This window comes from Mytilus edulis, chromosome 7 (assembly GCF_963676685.1).
Source record: "Mytilus edulis chromosome 7, xbMytEdul2.2, whole genome shotgun sequence".
NCBI lineage: Eukaryota > Metazoa > Mollusca > Bivalvia > Mytilida > Mytilidae > Mytilus > Mytilus edulis.
In genome coordinates, this window is record NC_092350.1 from 41,097,096 (window position 1) to 41,116,748 (window position 19,653).

At 30.5% G+C, this 19,653-nt stretch overlaps 1 protein-coding gene across 1 annotated transcript; it reads left to right on the top strand.

The window, feature by feature from the left end:
• Nucleotides 1-2: 2 nt before the first annotated feature.
• On the top strand, nucleotides 3-18,638 carry LOC139481466 (dnaJ homolog subfamily C member 25 homolog). The gene is made up of 13 exons (XM_071264825.1): nucleotides 3-146; nucleotides 2,007-2,035; nucleotides 3,231-3,296; nucleotides 8,289-8,336; nucleotides 9,613-9,667; nucleotides 10,154-10,260; nucleotides 10,549-10,695; nucleotides 11,128-11,192; nucleotides 12,398-12,593; nucleotides 12,907-12,972; nucleotides 13,816-14,511; nucleotides 14,579-15,404; nucleotides 15,683-18,638. Exons 1-11 carry the CDS (start codon nucleotides 41-43, stop codon nucleotides 13,936-13,938), a joined length of 1,008 nt encoding a protein of 335 aa, XP_071120926.1. The 5' UTR covers nucleotides 3-40; the 3' UTR covers nucleotides 13,939-14,511; nucleotides 14,579-15,404; nucleotides 15,683-18,638.
• The last annotated feature ends 1,015 nt before the right edge of the window (nucleotides 18,639-19,653 follow it).

A 19,653-nucleotide genomic window follows, 5' to 3' on the forward strand; every position in this document is an offset into this window, starting at 1 on the left:
TCGTAACTGTTAAAAAAATTTAGAACTGAATACAGACAACATGGCAAACCGTTTTGCTTTCCTGCTCATTTTAGCAGTTATACAAGTAGACGTTTGTTTATCGTTTATGGCAGGGTTATATTGTGGACTTGATAACTGTTACGAGAGTATGCACATTTTATTCTTTTTATAGATATTGCTGAAAACATGATAACCAGAAAAAATGAACGTTTCTATCCACCATCTGCTAAAGTTAAAAAAATTAATCATGACGTCTTGGAAAGCATTTTTCATTCTTTGCTTGGACGTGTTCTGTTGTCGCTACATCTGCTAAATATATGTTATACAGAAATACAAATACAAAACATTTGTATAAGACTTTGTTGTTGTTTTACACAAATAACAAAATGTGATGCACTCAACACCTTTTGAGTTCTATACTGTGTGTGAGCTAAACTTAAGGCTTTCAAGGTTAAACATGGGGAAAAAAGTTGCCATTCATGATACTTGTTTCCAAACACTTGATACCAATCCATGATCTGTTTAAACATGTTGAATTAAGTATACCACCAATTTGAGTTGTTTTATGGCAGTTCTGCGTGACCCCACATGTGGGAATGGTATCAGGTCCGTTTGCGCCCAATATACTTTCGCACCCTACACGTTCGCACCTCACACTTTCGCACCCAAGGTCTGTTCGCACTCTACACGTTCACGCCCAATTTTAAATTCCAGTTGAATAATTGGAAAATCATGATTGTTGTTTTTAATTGCTTTCGTGTAAATACTGAATTTATTTATAGCTTGGTATGAGTAAAAGATTGAAGATTTTAAACTTGTAAAACACAAAAGATAATGTATTACAGTAGATTTCAGTCAGTATGTTGCTAATGGTAATATCTTTGGTTAGCTTGCTTGTTAGCTGAACCGTGAAGTCATTGTTAGGTAAGGTAAACTTCCCATCTTTAATAGAAGACTAGCCCAACAGATAAAAAATCTATATCTCAGTAGGACTAAGCTGCTTTAAAAGGAAGGTAGTATACCTTACCTAACCATGACTTCACGGTTCAGCTAACAAGCAAGCTAACCAAAGATATTACCATTAGCTACATACTGACTGAAATCTTCTGTAATTGTTTTTAACAGCTTGGTACCTTTGATCTGAAACTATGAAACAATAAAATATAGCAATACACTAACCAAAACATGATTAAGAGTTATTCAACACAAAATAAAACGTTGACAGAATCCCAATTTATTTAGAAAGTAATATTATTTTTTTTTAACAATACACTATCCAAAACATGATTAAGATTTATTCAAGGACATTCAACACAAAAAATAAATGCTGTCTCACTTTATTTTGAGGACAATTATACTTATAAGAATACTACTTGCCAAAACTTGATAACAAAGTTATTAAACACAAAGCCAATTTATTAAAATTGGGCGCGAACATGTAGGGTGTGAACGGACTTTGGGTGCGAACATGTAGGGTGCGAAAGTGAAAGGGGGCGAACATGAGTGGGTGCGAACGTGAATGGGCGCGAACGGACCCGGATTCTGTGGGAACGAGTAGTAAATTGGCATTCGTAGGCTATGCGTACCAGCTACCAAAATGCCATTGGATCAGGAATGAATCTTGAAATATACACAATCAGTAATGTGGGATTTTGAGAATTCAGTGAACATGGTGTCAGAATAGAATGGCCAATAATACTATAATTACACACATAATATCAACTGATGATAAAATGAAAATGCACATATTGAGAATAAAAAATTAATGATTTTTCTGTAAAAAAAAGTCATGAAGGTGTTTTTGTTCAACTTTATGTCTGTAAGAAAGGGAATCAAAGTGTATTCTTGTTTTGTTATCAAGAATTAATTACATTACTCTTATTTTAACATGTTTAATATGTTTAATCTTAATATATTTAACTATGTCCATCATGTCCATGCAAATATTATTTTTTTTACTCGTATATCATCTCTGTATTTACAAATGTATTTGTTTTATATTTTAGTTTTGGGTGTGACAAGAGATGCTACCAAGGTATGACTTATTGTATATACATTTGTATATCATCAGCTGACAGGGGACTTACTGAAATGAATGATTATAGAAAATCTGTCATTTTGTAGTTTTACCAAAATTTCAAACATTACAGGTTTAAATAATATCTTATCATTAGTTTAGCAGAATAAAGTGAACTTTTTGCTTGAATGCTTCTCTTAAGTACAATGAAGTAGCAAGGTTTATGCCTTTGATGGAACCATTTCGCTGTAAATTCTATGGTTGTTGAAAAAATGCTATAATAAAGGCTTTACAAGATGAACTGTTACTTTCTTGACAGATTTTCCACAGCAGTGGTAGTATTTTTCCTGTAGTTTTCAAGGTTTCATCTTACAGATTATGTTATAATATTTTGCTGTTCACGATAAAAATTTCACTGTTCTCAGGTGTTGAAATAAGTGTGAGGTTATTGAAATAATAATACTTAAAGAAGTGATTTTTAAAAAACATAATACAGCCTGTATATTACTTAAAACAAGTGATTTTTATGCCATTAAATCTCAAATTTAGTACAATGTCATCACCTGACATGACCCGGTCGTCCTATCAACACAGACAGATGTTGGTTATGTCATTTTAGCTACATAATTAGTCCCTGGTCTTGTATATTTAAAGCTACAATAAAATTAAATCACTTAGTCTAGTGATTTATTTGTACTACTTAAATCATGTAAATAGGTGATTATTAAAGAAAAACATCTCTTACTTCAAACCTTTGTGTGCATGTTACTTGAATCAGTGATTTAGAAAATCACCCATTTAAGTAAGTCCCCTGACTGATCATGCATATCTGAAAGACTAGCTGTTTGCATGTATTAGTCAGGGGACTTACTTAAATGAGTGATCTGGACCAAAACTGGGAAGGAATGGTTTAACAGCAAATGAAAGTTTGTTTTGTTAAGGACAAAAACATAACCAGAGGCAATCCCAGATATCTTCATTATAAAAATTATGAGATGTAGTATGACATGTTTGATTGACAATGAGACCAATTACGGCAATAGGTAGCTGTATGGACTTCAAAAATGAGCAATCTGTTTTAATTGGATGTAGCTTTTGACCATGTACAGCTCTTTAATAAATGTTCAAATAATTTATACTATATATTAAATAAATTATATTTATACTATATATTTTTACATGTTTAATGATGTATTTTATTTATATTTTGCAGACTGAAATCACAAAGGCCTACAGAAAAGCGGCAAGGAAATGGCATCCAGACATGCACAAGACAGAGGTAAGTCTTTGTTGAAATACAATGTAGGCAGATAAAAAAAAAATTTCATTATTCCAAGAGTTCAAAGAGGGATGAAAGATACCAAAGGGACAGTCAAACTCATAAATCTAAAACAAACTGACAACGCCATGGCTAAAAATGAAAAAGAAAAACAGAAAAACAATAGTACACATGACACAACATAGAAAACTAAAGAATAAACAACATGAACCCCACCAAAAACTAGGGGTGATCTCAGGTACTCCGGAAGGGTAAGCAGATCCTGCTCCACATGTGGCACCCGTCGTGTTGCTTATGTGATTACAAATCCGATAAATAGTCTAATTTGGTAGGTCACATTCATGAAAGGGAAGGGGATTGTAGTTACGACGTAAGGAACATATCCGATATCATTTGTGAAACGGTTATTCCATATAACAGTCAACCAACTCGTGATGGCGTCCGTAAAATTTACGAAGGGATGATTTCAACTTCACCATTTGGAACTCTTGGTTTAATAGCTTCCTTGTGAGCAGTAACCCTCTATCAAGAAAATCATGATAGGAAATGCAAGCACGGGAATATCGTATCAATTGGGAGATATATACCCCGTATGCAGGTGCTGCTGGAATGTTGCTACTTAGAAATGGAAAGTTCACAATTGGAAAGCTGAAATCATCTCTTTTGTCGTAAAGTTTTGTTTTCAACCGACCCTCATGTTTAAATGTACATGTTTACGTTACATTAAAACAAGGCAAAATAATTTATTGTCTGACTGTAATTAATACCTGTTTTGACAGTAAGTGTAAAAATATGTACAAGTAAACCTACATGTTGTTATAAGTACCAGAACCATTTGTTTTTGAATTTACACTTTTTATGCCCCACCTACAATAGTAGAGGGGCATTATGTTTTCTGGTCTGTGCCTCCGTTCGTCTGTGCGTCTGTTCATCCATCCATCCGTCCGTCCGTCTGTCCGTCCGTCCGTTCAGGTTAAAGTTTTTGGTCAAGGTAGTTTTTGATGAAGCTGAATTCCAATCAACTTCAAACTTAGTACACATGTTGCTTATGATATGATCTTTCTAATTTTAATGCCAAATTAGACTTTTGACCCCAATTTCACGGTCCACTGAACATAGAAAATGAAAGGGGGAGTTTCAGGTTAAAGTTTTTGGTCAAGGTAGTTTTTGATGAAGCTGAAGTCCAATCAACTTGAAACTTAGTACAATTGTTGCTTATGATATGATCTTTTTAATTTTAAAGTCAAATTAGACTTTTGACCCCAATTTCACGGTCCACTGAACATAGAAAATGAAAGGGAGAGTTTCAGGTTAAAGTTTTTGGTCAAGGTAGTTTTTGATGAAGCTGAAGTCCAATCAACTTGAAACTTTGTATACTTGTTGCTTATGATATGATCTTTTTAATTTTAAAGTCAAATTAGACTTTTGACCCCAATTTCACGGTCCACTGAACATAGAAAATGAAAGGGGGAGTTTCAGGTTAAAGTTTTTGGTCAAGGAAGTTTTTGATGAAGCTGAATTCCAATCAACTTGAAACTTAGTACACTTGTTGCTTATGATATGATCTTTCTAATTTTAATGCCAAATTAGACTTTTGACCCCAATTTCACGGTTCACTATACATAGAAAATGAAAGTGGGAGTTTCAGGTTAAAGTTGTTGGTCAAGGTAGTTTTTGATGAAATTGAAGTCCAATCAACTTGAAACTTATTACATATGTTCCCTATAATATAATCTTTCTAATTTTAATGCCATTTTAGATTATTACCCAATTTTTACAGTCCATGGAACATGGAAAAGGATAGTGCAAGTGGGGCATCCATGTACTTTGGACACATTCTTGTTTCTTATACTATAATTCAAATATTGAGAAATTGATAATTTATATTGTCAGAAACTGCAACAAACTTTAGTTGATAATAAGGAGATAATCAAATTTAGACTGAACAAAAAACAATGTGACAAAAATTAAAACGAAGAAATTTAAAGACAAACAACAACCCAAATTTAATTACATAGAAACTGATGATGAAGCAACACAAAACCAACCAAATTAAAAACTGTAGGTTAACTCATGTGATTCTAATGGCATTTTTTGCCACTGGCAATTTTTCTGTTATTTATTACAAGTGAAAACTTGTTGCTAAGTCGCTTTCGCGTATGTTACATTACGGGTCAACACAAGCATGACTGTGCCCATAAATCATTGTAGGAAGGATTTCATGTTTACCATATATTTGAAACCATAGTACAATAGCATTCTCAAAATTTAAAGTGTTGAAAAGGTTTGAACTTTAGTTATTAGTTTGAACATGCATGACATGTGTGAAATAAACCGTTTTACATAGCAGGGTTTCTGCTGGCGGTTGCCATTTTCACAATTTGCGAAAAAAATAATTATTGTGGCGATTAAAATTCGTCATTGGCGAAAGAAATATATATAACGATTTATTTTCAACCTTCTTGTTTATGGCAGATTTTACAGTATTGTGTTCTGTCTCCTACTTTCATGTTGCTAACGTGACAGAGACAAAAATGAGTAACGTTAGCAACATTTGGACATGTCACATGAGCAACAACATCTTTAAAAGTTAAAATGTATGCACACAGTGATGTTTAATATATATTACGCCTGGAGTAATAAAATTGTACAGTCTGGTTTAGAATTTCTAAATATACAGAATGTCATTTGCAGGTGTACTTTATATCAAATGAATACACAAGAAACCAATTCGTAATAGTAACATTAGCAACATCTACTATCATGACATTACGTTTTGTTGCGAACGTCTTTTTGGTGGACGGATTACATTTAAGGTCCTCTTGTAACGATATTACATACAACTTACCATCTTTGCTTCCCCATCATGTGAAGGATTACTGACTCCGAATCTATTTCTGCAAAGGGCGATATCGTAACTCCTATACAGGAGAGTTACAGATCTAAATATATGTTGCTCACGTGACACTGATTTGGACGGAAACGTCGAGCAGTAACGTTCGCAAAAAATAAAACAGCCAATGATATTGATTCCTCAAGTCCTTTGAACCCCTTACGTCATCCAAATTTAATATGATTGCTATTTTCAATTATTTATAAAACCCGGGATAAAAATAACTACAATGGGCTGTCTGAGAACCATCAAGAAAATTGCGATCGTGACATACCACAATGGACGGAAAAGACGTGACGTTAGCAACAATATTATTAAATTACCTTTTTTAGCCTTTACCAATAAAAATCTGCCTTAAAGTTATGATTAAAACACAAAAGAAGACTTTTTATTAAAATATAAGTCCATGTTAATAGGCTCCACTTATAAATAATACTTCAAAATTCCACTCCAAATAAGCTGGATGTCAGTAAAGTAGGTCATGATGTCTATTCCATGTCCAATATTTTGAAATTGAAAACCCTATAATTCTAACAAAAAACACAAACACAGAGTAATCTTTATTTTTATTTACTCAGAAAGACACATTTTATTCAATAACATAATGCATTACTCCATTACACAGTCTGTTTCACAGTTTCAGCAATTGCTTTTTTGATGGATACAAAAAAACAATATTTCCTTCTTATTGTAAAATCTGCCTTATTTACTTTTTTCGGGTTTCTCAGACATTACCTGATCAGACAATACTCGGAATTCAACTTGTTAAGATTTTGACAGAAAATCAATAATCAGCTGATTGCATTTTATAGCTATCCACATCAAAGGATTAATTAATAAAGGTGTTGATTGTATTATATGACAAAATGATATGGTTAAATGGCGCCTGTCACATGTTGCATAAAGGATTATTAACCACTTTGCGACACTCGTGTTTGAAGCAAAATTATGACATCTCCTCTCCTTCTTTTTTTATCATAGTCCAGAAAATCTATAATTGATTTGAGTGGGTACTTTGAAGTCGTTTCAGTAACACACTTGTTCCAAGCATAGTTTTACATTTTTACGATGGTCTAGAAAAGAAAACTGTTGTTATGAAGAAATCTATTCGAAACATTGGGGACAACCCCTTGAATGAGAGTAACCCTTTAATGTCATGACTACACCTCACATGAGGGATCAATTTCAAGTGATAAAAAACTTTTGTTATGTTGTAAAAACCACTTCTTAGTACAAAAGGGCAAATGTTTTTATTTTTGAAAAAAACTTTCCAAAAGAACTGTTCATCTTTCAGGTATCCAAGAATTTTTTATATTCCAGGACATATATCTTCTTTATTTTTAAAAGTAAGTGGCCCCCCTTCTTTTAAAGTTGTTCAAAATCAAATCAATTTTCCCTATAAAGTTCTTTTTTTTAAAAGGTAAATGTTTGGTATATATTCATTACAATGTAGACTCTAAGACAAGTTTGAGAGAATAATCATAGACAGCAATGGGGCAAACTCATCATATCTAGGGGGGGCTGGAAAAAAGGGAAAATTTTAAAAGGAAAATATATGTGTGTTACTTGGCGAAAAAAAATAATTAAGTGGGAAAAAATATATTGTTTTGGCGAAAGAGGTGGCGAAAAAAATAATTGACCCAGGGGAAACCCTGACAGAGTAAATATTAAAAGCTTTTATCCTCCCTATATCCTTGTAGTTATCATATATGGATTAGATAAATGTATTGTCATAGAAAAAAAGATCAAAGTACCTGCATTTTTATCTTTATGGATGAAAAATTTGGAAGGAAGAATTACAGCTATGAAAACCTTTGTTTTTATCTAATGATCTACACACAGTCACTTTTTATAATTTCTTTTAGTAAAGATTTGTATGTAAATTATTTATGTTGAGATTTAGCTTGTCAACCAGTCATTGTAAGCTAACCTTTAACCTAATTTACATACTTATGATCAATAAATTAACAATCCATTGTAAGAGCTAGATGGTATTTACATTGTGCATTACAGAAAAGATTATGTTAACATACACAAATTAACACTTTAGCATCAACATTTGTTATATATACTTATAAAGAAAGTCCTTTTTTATACAGAAAGAAGCAGCTACAGAGAAGTTTAGAGAAATAGGAAATGCATACGAAGTAAGTGATAAATTAAGATTTTCTCTTAAGTGATATATTTGGATTTTCAAATATTCCATTATTATAGTAGTTGTTGAGATGTTTGTTGTGTTTTTAGTTCCAGAGAAGACTCAGGACATTATGATTATAAGTCTCATTGATTTACTGGCTGATCTTGACTGTAAATCTAGTGAAAGGCTGCCTAGAACAATATTGATTCAGACATTAATTATTAATTAGGATATTAAAGTTTTATTTAAAAAGGTGTTTTTTTCAGAAATTTTCATATTTTGTGGGATAATTTGTTATCCTGTGTAGTTGGCTATATTATACTCTGATGTCGATTTGACAATTCTTGCTTGAGGTATTGAACATGCATATGAAAAAAACCTACTATATTAACACATTGGCACCTTGTTCATAGATATCCTTGTAGAGTGTTTGCCTTACAGTTTTCATAAGAGTATTGTATGTCACCATGTGAAGTTGGTCATACTTATTTGTCATCTTGATTTGAGATTTTCTGTTTGAGTTTTTGCACTTTGAATATCCATGGATTGTTACAGATTATCTACACCTTCTGACTGCATTCCATAGAATACTTCTGTTAGAGATTTTTTCCTGTTGTGTGTAAACTATCTTGTATATTTTAATATGTTGGTATAAGAAAATGTCATTTGATAACAGAAAAGTGTTAAGACATCATTTTCTTCTTAAGGTGGTACCCAACACTTTCACTTAAATTAATTTGGCTCGTTTAATTTTCATAAAATTTTGTCAAAGTAAATACTTTAACAAAAATATAAAAAAATTAAAAATTTTGAACCAACCGTTTTGTCAGAAAAATTACACTGGTTATATAGCAATTTGACAACCACCAATTTTGATCATTGAGAAGCTTAATATTCCTTTTACAACACAACGTAATTAAAACGTTTAGCTGACTTTGCAGAGTTATCTCCCTGTAGTGTTAGGTGTCCCCCTTGGTATCTTTTACCTCAGTTTAGTTAATTTGTCTTCTGATGAAGCATTGGATAGAAATTAGGATTTGTATCTTTCAAAGATTTTTAAAACATTGTAATGAAATGAATTCCGTAAGTGTTTAAGTTGTATCAAAATGAACATTCATTTAATTTCAAAAGGTAAAACATTTCAATTAAAAGGTTAAAGCAGAATGAAAACATTTAAAAGAAAAAAACATGAGTATGCATATTTCAGATTTGTCTTTTGAAGTTAGTGATTTTGAACTTGCATAAAATTTAAACATGATTTTTACATATAATGTTTTTATTTAAAGATACTAAAAGATGAGGAACAGAGAACTGATTATGATTACATGTTGGACCATCCAGGTAAATGTCAGAGAACTTTAAAAAGTGACGAAGAAAATAGTTAAACACATTACACAGAGCAAAGGATTGATATATTTTCTTAAATCTAATCTAGTCAATAGTAGTTATGTATATCAATTTAAATATTTCAAACCTGAGCAATGGTATTTTTGTATTAAAAACAACAGTTTAAAAATGACAAACAAACTAAAGCTCAAAAGAAAATAAATTAATTAATTACATATCATATAAATAGATTTGATTTTTTTTGGCAGAAGCATGAAAGGGAGATAACTGGTGATTAATTAAGATAGCTTGCTATTAAAAAATGTGAGAATTACTTTATATCGATCAATGCAATGAAAATAGCTATGCATTTTAATGTCTACCAAACAGATTGTCCAATTAGCAATATGTAAAAAAAACTGACATTCAAGAATTGTTATTTAAGAATTTTTTCCATGTTGATTCCAAAACATTTGAGATTTCATATACATAATTTTTCAGATGAGTTCTTTGCCAATTACTATAATTATTACAAGAGAAGATATGCTCCAAAAGTAGATCCTAGGATAGTTATTGGTGTAACAATTACAGTTATATCATTAATACAGGTAAGAAATCCAGAAGTAAATTTTTAAACTTTTGATAAGTCTTTCCATTTTGATGATAACAATCAATTAAAATGTTTTGCATTAAATAAAACAATATATTGAAATGAGAAGGTGAGCATGACTCCAAGGACCTAAAGAAAGGTTCTTTTCACAAAGCAAACAGGGATTATTTCGTTTGTGTGCTTTCGATTCTGTGGGTTATGAGACCTAGACCTGCAGACAGATCAAACATATAACCTTTTCTCTTGCTTTGAAATATGAAATATACTATTTAATTTCTTTTTCCAGTACTGGGGTGCTTGGAATAACTACAATAGTGCCCTGGACTATGCTTGTAAGGAAGCAAAATATAGACATAGGGCAATGGACATTGCTCAATCGGAGGGGCTCCTGACAGGAGGAAAGAACAATAGGAAAAAAGATAAAAGATCAAAGGTAATTTAAATATAGTATATCATGAAGGACCAACATTGTAAAAGTTGGCATAAAATTAAAGTTTCGATCAAGATACTTGCCATTATTTTATACAGTCAAACCTGTCAAATCAAGGCACTCAAGGGAAGGTAGGTAATTGATCCTTATAGAAAGATGGTTGTTTTAACAAATTGTTGGTGAGCCTAAAGAAAACACAAGCTTGATCCGTTAAAAGCAGTTCAATTCCTTTAAATAACGGTGTGAAGGCTCACAAGTCATCATTATATAGATTGTACCTTAAATCTGATTAATATCTGCAGGCAAAACATAAAAGTCTGGTCAACTGTTTTAATTAAAATGGGCAGACATTGATGATACTATATGTCCTAATCTTTTAGTAGCAAGGGAATATTGTTCTATATGATAAATTTCATTTGATGTCTTTTATCATAGGAAGAAATTAAGTCTGAAGAAGAAGCTGTCATAAGAAGTGTAATAGAAGATAAAATTCATATACAGTAAGTTTGTATGTAAAATAATTTGAGCCTTGATATATTGGCTTTAATTGAGTTATCTCCCTTAAAAAAAAAAAGACTTGAAGATATAATCATTCAGAAGGACATTTGATTTGACAGTGGTTTACTTCTGGAATTTGATCAGTGTATTTTTATTAGACAAATATAATAGAAAATGGAAACAGGGAATGTGTCTACGAGCATAGAACCAAAGAACATAATGAACATAAAGGATCTCAAGACCACCAATTGGTCTTCAACTGAGGGAAAAAAATCATGCATCTGAAGACAGGCTTCAACTGGTCCCTAAACACTATTGTATACTAGTTCAGAAAGATAGACACCAAACTAAACTCAGAAAGATACTAATGAACCAAAATTAAAAAAAAAAAAGACGAATGAAGGCTAACCCATCTCTCTATCTCTAGCCAATTTGGAATAAAAAAAAAACACATAGCAAAACACAGTAGTACACAGCTTATTATACCCCACGCAATGGGTTGCAGAGGGTATAATGTTTTGACCCGTCCATCCATCAGTCCGTCCATCCGTCAGTCCTGTTTCTTGTCATCACAACTCCTCTCAAACCACACAACAGAATTTCACGAAACCTTTTTAGATAATTAGGACATACTATGTAGTTGTGCATATCGACAGGAAATTACAATTCAATTTTTTTTCTAGGAGTTACACCCCTTTGAACTTATTTACTTTAATGTACTACTGCAACAGTTTGTCATCGCAACTCCTCTGAAACCACACAACAGATTTTCATGAAACTTTGTAGATAATATGGACATACTACGCAGATGTGCATATCGACAGGAAATTACGATTCAATTTTTTTTCAAGGAGTTACTCCCCTTTGAACTTATTTGCTTCAATGTACTGCTGCAACAGTTTGTCATCGCAACTCCTCTGAAACCACACAACAGTATTTCATGAAACTTTGAAGATAATAAGGACATACTATGTAGATGTGCATATTGACAGGAAATTATGATTCAAATTGACCCCAAATTGTCATTGGAGAAATAAAACACTTATTTTATTTCTCCAATGACAATGTTGGGACGTGGGGTATGTGAGCGTGCTCACTAAGGTTTTTTAATTTAAAATTATTTCATTAAAAATTAAATTTAAACAAAAACAAAATTCTCATTGTGTAGGATAATTATGTTAATAACATTATGTTATTTCTATTTCAGTGGAGGTTATGGCAAGCCAACAGTATATGATATATTATGGGTACAGATTGTATTTTTACCGTATTACTTAGTACTATATATAGGCTGGTGGTGTCGATGGATTTGGAAGTTTACCATTTGTAGGAATGAATATGGGGAAGAGGAGAAATTACATTTAATTCGAAAATTTATGAAATTAGCTACTGCACAATTTAATGTAAGTATTCAGACTAGTAATATTCTTGTGCATAGACATGATAGAGGTATTATTGTTTTACTAAGGATCTATAGGATGACATTTTCAAATCATACCATTGTAATGCAATATAGGATCTAAAATCAAAAGTTGATTTAATGGTTTGTGGAAGCCAGTTTCTAAAATAGTATGAATGGGATTTTAAATGTTTCTGGAATATTTTCAGTCACTTAACTGATTTAGATTTTTAAGCAGATCAAACTGTAATATATAGAACGATTTTTTTAAATGATTAATAAATTTAAATATCTAACATAATTTTTATTGATTTCAGGCTTTAGAAGAGCATGAACGAGAAGAATTTTTACGGAAAGAATTATGGAAAAAAGATAATTTTACTGTAAGCATAAATTTTATCAAAAATATAATCTTATTTCAGGTGCCAATGTGTACTTAAAAAAAATTCATAAAAACTGTCTTTTTTGTATATCAAATGTTTCAATGATCTGCAGTTATATTGTAAACTGTAATACAGAGAATTCTTTTAAATATCCTGATCTTCAATAATGATTTTAGAATTGGTAAGTTCATGAAAAGATTAAAGAATTTATTGTTGCTCCCATTGTCCAAATTTGTTTCACTGTATGGCTATTACTACAAAGTGAGATATTTGTTTTATTATTTATACACAGTATCTAGTTATACTTTAAATTTGGACATGAATCAAACTTGCTCAAAACTATGTCTTATTCCAAAGACTTATTTCAAAATCAATTATCTGTATACAATAAATACAACATAATCGATAGTCAACTATGTCACTGCTTTCTTCCAACTGGAGCAAATCACAACATGATTGCCTCCCACACTGCATTTTTGTACATCTTAAAGGCAAAATGTTTTGTTGAGGGAAAATTAGATTTTAAACAACCTTATCAATGCTTATAGATCTAGATCTTTAAAGTATGTTTTGAAATTTGATAAAATGAGTTGGCAAAATATACTACTTAGTCATTTATTTTAATGTTCTCAACTTTTGCTGATAGATGGAGAAAAGGGTATTTTTACTGGTATTTGATGACCTGGTTTAAACAATTTCTGCATACAGGCTTATATAAAATGTGTATACTTTGATCAACACTTACTAATGTGAGTCTTTTATTTAAAAAATCCATAAAAAATTATTTGTATCATGATATATGATCTGTTTTTATGATACCAAAACTATATGTTTATATTACAGAGTTGGAAGGAGAACAAAGAAGCAGAACAAAAAGCAAAATTAGCTGAAAGTGGACGTTATAAAAGTTACAGAAGATATATGAAGTCTGGTGGTCCTGGTCAGATGTCCTTTGGCCCAGAATAACATCAAAGATCTGAATAGCAAATTTTTTTTAATTTATTCTATTGGTGCAGAAGTTTATGTTTTTTTAACCAAGTTAAGTTGCAATATTTAAGTCACCTTACAATCAGGCAAAAACCAGTTGTAATATATCACTCATTAAGAACTACTTCATGTTTTTGTGCAGCAAGTAAGGCCCTATTCTAACCCCTTCAAAACTTGAGGAAGAAAAAAGATTTTTCAATACCAACTTTTCTATTATGATATTGTATACAATATTCATTTTGTAACCAGCAAATATTGACCCTAATGATAGTTATGAATACAGATTCAATAAGGTCGAATTATTCACTTGCAAGTGAATAATTCTCATCCTCAATGTTTCTCGCCTTATTTTGATAAAATTGAACAAGACTGGCTGCTAAAAGCAAATTATAAATTTCACTATTTCACTTTCATTAATGATCGAATAAAAAAATGAATCATACTTTAGATTTTTTATATATCTATTAGCTAGTGCCCCTTTAAGGCCATTCAGTATTGTCAAATACAGATCGTTTGATATAGATTCACTGCCAGATAGATGTTTAGGAATAAGCAAAAAGAACCCTTAAAGAGATTATTATTTAAATATGAGTCTTTATTCCTGTATTTGCTATCGAAGTCTCATTTGAAAAATGTACTTATATTTGCCTGATTTTTAGGGACTACCTTTATAGTAGAATCAAACAGAGTAGGTTGAATGTTTATTTGTGTATTTTAAGGGGCAGTTGGTATTTTTGTATTGTTTTAAATGTGGGTGAAAGTTTATTAATTTGTGTTTAAATGTTTAAGGAGTTGTATTGTATTCAAATATATAATGACATCTTTTCTCTATGACCTTAACAACAATGTAATTTAAAGCTTATTTTATAGAGTGTTACTGTAAATTCCGTAATTATTGCATGCATTTAATTTTGAAATTTTTTAACTATTGACAAAAATGATATGTTATTGTGATTTAAGGAAAATATTCATACATATACATTATTAATTATCAGATATAAAAATCATAGTTCTTATAGTTGTAATACTTGCTCCAGCAGAATTTTCTTTATTGATAAAGCCTCACACTAATTTCTGAATTTACAGTAAACAATTAATTGAATAACTTGTCCCATTGTTTCCTTTGTTATTATGTTCTTTGTTAGCGAATGTTGACTTGTTAGTTTGAAATATTATCTGTGTTAAACATATTTGTTATTTCATGTTATGTTATCTGAAATATGTTGCATGTTTTTGATCTATTTTGTTAAATGTTATTACAGGTAACAATACTTGTAAGAATTCTCAATTCAGTTTATTCTTTATTACTTTATATTAATCATGTTAATCAGTAAATTTAATATAAAAAGTAAATACTTTGAATTCTGTCTTTTTATATGAGTTAAGTTTTACCCTCCAACTCTGAATCATTCTTTTGTCAATTGTTTTATAATTTAATTTTGGATGTAACACGTCTTCTGATTGGCTGACGTTATTTTGTTATGAGCCCATAGACATAATTTAGTCATGTGACCGTGATGTCATCAATGTTTTTTCATGATTTTCTACGGTTTAAAATGGAATTTAGAATTAAATTATAAGAAATGACTGTAATATTTTTTCTATCTATTCGAAATAACATAAAAAAATGTGGTGCACACTGTTAAATAACCCGCTACGTGCGTTATTCAGTGTGCACCACATTTTTTATGTTCTTTCTTCATAGACAGAAAAAATATTACAGTCATTCCTTAAATATTATATCTTTTCCAATTTTTTTTCAAGAATTCAGCATTAATATTTGACAATTTAAGAAATTATTTAAAATATAAATAAGAACCTACAAACATTATAAATTTAATTTGTTTTTCTCTCTCAAAATTAGATATGAATAAGATATCACTATAAAGAATATGATTGAATAAAAAAGAGTTTGAGAACAAAATTGGAAAAGGAATTATTATTTATACTTGTATATCTGACAAATGAAATTCTCCTTTTCAAGATGTTAATTAAATACAAGTTTTATGTTGCTTTGCTTTGAAAGTTATATGGTGTCTGTTTTGTAAACTTTAGTAGTAGAGAAGATTTCTTACTCATTTTTAGTTCATGTTTATTCAATACAAAACCATAAATGAATAATGCTCAAAATAATAAGATATTCAGAAATTAAGCTAGTCATCAATATACCGTTTTATTATGCACTGTCTGAGTAATCTGACATTATCATTGAATACTATATATATAGCTAGCAACATATATGTCACATTGACAAAATCTTTTATGTGAATGAAAAATTACTTTAAACTCTCTGTAATGGTAATTTTAGAAAAGTTGAAAGTTAAAATCTACTTCACTACGCAATACAGGTTTATACATGTCAACATGTTATTGTTGTGAATATTTACAAATTCACCCTATAAGCATTCAAACTGTGTATTATTAACATTAATTTTGCTCATGGCTAAGAATTTGCCCTTTCAGAATCTAATGCATTCTGGTTAATTTTTCGAAAGTGTACACAAAATGTTGTGATTGATATTTAAACCTTCTAAACAATAGGAATTCAACCAATGGCTTAACTTTATTTTCATTTTTTGGTGTACAAACATTTAGATTTCTAACAGTCCTTTAGATTCTATAACGGCAAATTGAAAAGTTTCTATGGATAAAGAAAATGAAAGGAATGTAGTTACCTAAGAGTTTTACTGACTTTAGATGAGTTATTAATTAAAATATGTGGATTTCTTCGTCACAAGATTTGTTATGTAAACTGAAAGAGTTGTGTATATTTTAAAGGCAAAAGTACTTCAGTTTGTTACCGTGCGACCCTTTAGTATTGTGAATGATCATTATATATACTATCACTTTGGTTGAACAGATATTTGTTGAAATTTTAATTTTTATGAATGAAAAGTTGCAGTGCCATTAGAGTTTTTCCAATAAAATTGATATGGGATGGTTGAATATATTTCTGGATTTGAGGAACTTCTCATTTCTTTTTGCATATACTGGAACTCTTCTGAGCAGATTAAAATTATAAACAGGTTTTTAACTACATGATTAAGACTGTCATCAAACAAAAAACGTACCTCAAATAATTAAAGTTGTTTATAAAGTCTATAGAGGTTATTTTTACCGGATGATTTATTGAACTTGGAAGAATATGTTCCCAATTTTATTTTCCATACATATATGGAAACAAGATAACTCTCATAAACATAGGTTCATGTATCGTCTTTTTGTTTGATGTAAATAGTTTAAATGTTTGTTATTTATTAATCTTTCAATCAGTTTAAAAATAAGTAAATGTGCACAGTACGATCATTGTATCATAAATGAACTTGATAATTACTGAAAAATAACACAATTGTTTGTAATAAAAAAATTAACATATGTTTTTTATGACGAAAAATTACCAAAGATGTAATGTACTTAAATTGGTATTTATTGGTAAAATGAACTAAAATACTGTCAAATATACAAAAACAGCCTTAGTTAAAAGAATGCAACATTTATGAAATAATGAACTGTACTTCTGAATTGAAGTGTCAATGAGAGTCATGTGTTTAGTGTTGGATTATAGTTATTTGTGATATGTATTGATAAGTGTACCTCATGATATTGTTGATAATCAATGTGCGATACTTGCTGTAAATTTCATAATGTATATCAAAATATGTTTATTCCTAGTATTTTGATGTCTTCAATCACTCATGTTTGATGTATGAGTTATATGAAGCTAAACAAGAGATCAGTCAATTATTTTGGTAATAAATCCTTGGTTTACAAAAATTAATCATTGTGGCTATAAAATATAGTAATGCTTTTATATAATTTACAAATTCTTTTGTGTTGTTAAACCATGACTTATGAAGTAATGATTTTATGCACATATCCTTTTCTATTTCAAACAGAAATTTCAAAATATAGATATGTGTTGTACAAATAAAATACTGTATTTGTAAATGTGCATACAAGACATTAGTCTATCAGCTATCAGTATTTATATTTTGAATTGTGTTTATCATTAGTGCTATTATTGGTTATAAACTTGCTTTAAAATTATTTGATTAAAAACTGCCAAAATAAACTCAGTTTGATATATAGTAAATAATATATCAAAAAGAGTCAAGATCTCACCTAAAAGATGTTTTGCTATAATGAGAAAATTGAACAAAGATTCTTTTAAGGGTAAACTTTATTTTGATGTAAGGCCTTGGATGATAGTATATGTTTAAAATGACCATCTTCAATGAAATATGTCAAAGTGACTGAATGTGTCAAGACTACCGTATATTATCATAAGCATTCATCAATTAAACTTGCACAGTTTTGAAAGCAGTGAAAAATTTCCGTTCATCTGAATTTCGGGACCAATTAATGTCACAACATATCTTCTTGGTATTAAAATTACATTTTCTAACCTTTTACAAAACGTTATGCTACCATAAAATAGAAAATTATGTATGTTGACAAGTTGAAACCATATTTTGAAGAAACCTTTGTTAGTAATTTATCTTACTGAAGTAACAGTGAGATAATACAATGTTTCATATCTTTTGGTAAATAGGAATTAAAATTTAGGAAATGTGTTATATGCAGTATTTGTATGAATGTAATGGTGGTTTTGTAATTTGTCTGGGTATACATATGTTTTATGTGGATGTTTAATAAATTTATTGGTTATTTATTTACAATATTTTTTGTGTTTTGTACGTTGCAATAGAGGGTTTACATCTGTTCATTTTTCTGTCACACTCCCCTTGTAATTAAATTTTTCTCACACTTTTCAGGGAAGGTCAAATCAGAACTTCTTAAAAGGCTATATCAGAAATCCTATGAGCAGTCCATACCCTGTGATGTTTTTATGCCATTTATAGGCATTATGTTTTCTGGTCTGTGTGTCTGTTCGTACGTCCGTTCGTCTGTCTGTCTCATTTCAGGTTAAAGTTTTTGGTTGAGGTAGTTTTTGATGAAGTTCAAAGTCCAATCAATTTGAAACTTAGTAAACATGTTCTTTATGACATGTTTGATATGATCTTTCTAATTTTAATGCCAAATTAGAAATTTTACCCCATTTTCATGGTCCATTGAACAAAGAAAATGATAGTGGGGATAGGGCATCCGTGTACCAGGGACACATTCTTGTTTATGTTCTATTACTCACCAAATAAATAACATAAAATTGAGAAATTAAATGAGAAATATGTCAAAGAGACAGCAACCCGACCAAAAAGCAGATAACAGCCGAAGGCCACCAAAGGGTCTTGATCGCAGCAAGAAAAATCTATCTCCCGTAGGTGGGTCTCAGCTTGCCCCTAAATAGAAATGTGTACTAGTTGTATCATTAGTTACACAGTTGAACTTGGACATGATGTGTTTATTGCATAAGTGCTTAAACCATTTTTTAAACAAAAAAAATTGAAGAGAATGAAAATCTATATATTTGGAAAAATCAGAAACCAATCAAAAACACAATTTTAAGACTAAAACCTAGGGATATTCTTTTTAATTCACCTGACCCGCAGGCCAAATTTAACCAAACATGGCCAAAATCATTATTAGGGTATCTAGTTTAAAAGTTGTGTCCTGTGACCCGGCCAACCAAACAAGATGGCCACCATGGCTAAAAATAGAACATAGGGTTAAAATGCAGTTTTTGGCTTATCACTCAAAAACCAAAGCATTTAGAGCAAATCTGACAGTGGTAAA

Coding starts and splice junctions, on each gene's coding strand:
- LOC139481466 (XM_071264825.1), top strand. CDS start 41: ATGGCAAACCGTTTTGCTTTCCTGCTCATTTTAGCAGTTATACAAGTA. Junction 147..2,006: donor ACTTGATAACTGTTACGAGA/GTATGCACATTT, acceptor TTTATATTTTAG/TTTTGGGTGTGACAAGAGAT. Junction 10,261..10,548: donor CAGTTATATCATTAATACAG/GTAAGAAATCCA, acceptor TTCTTTTTCCAG/TACTGGGGTGCTTGGAATAA.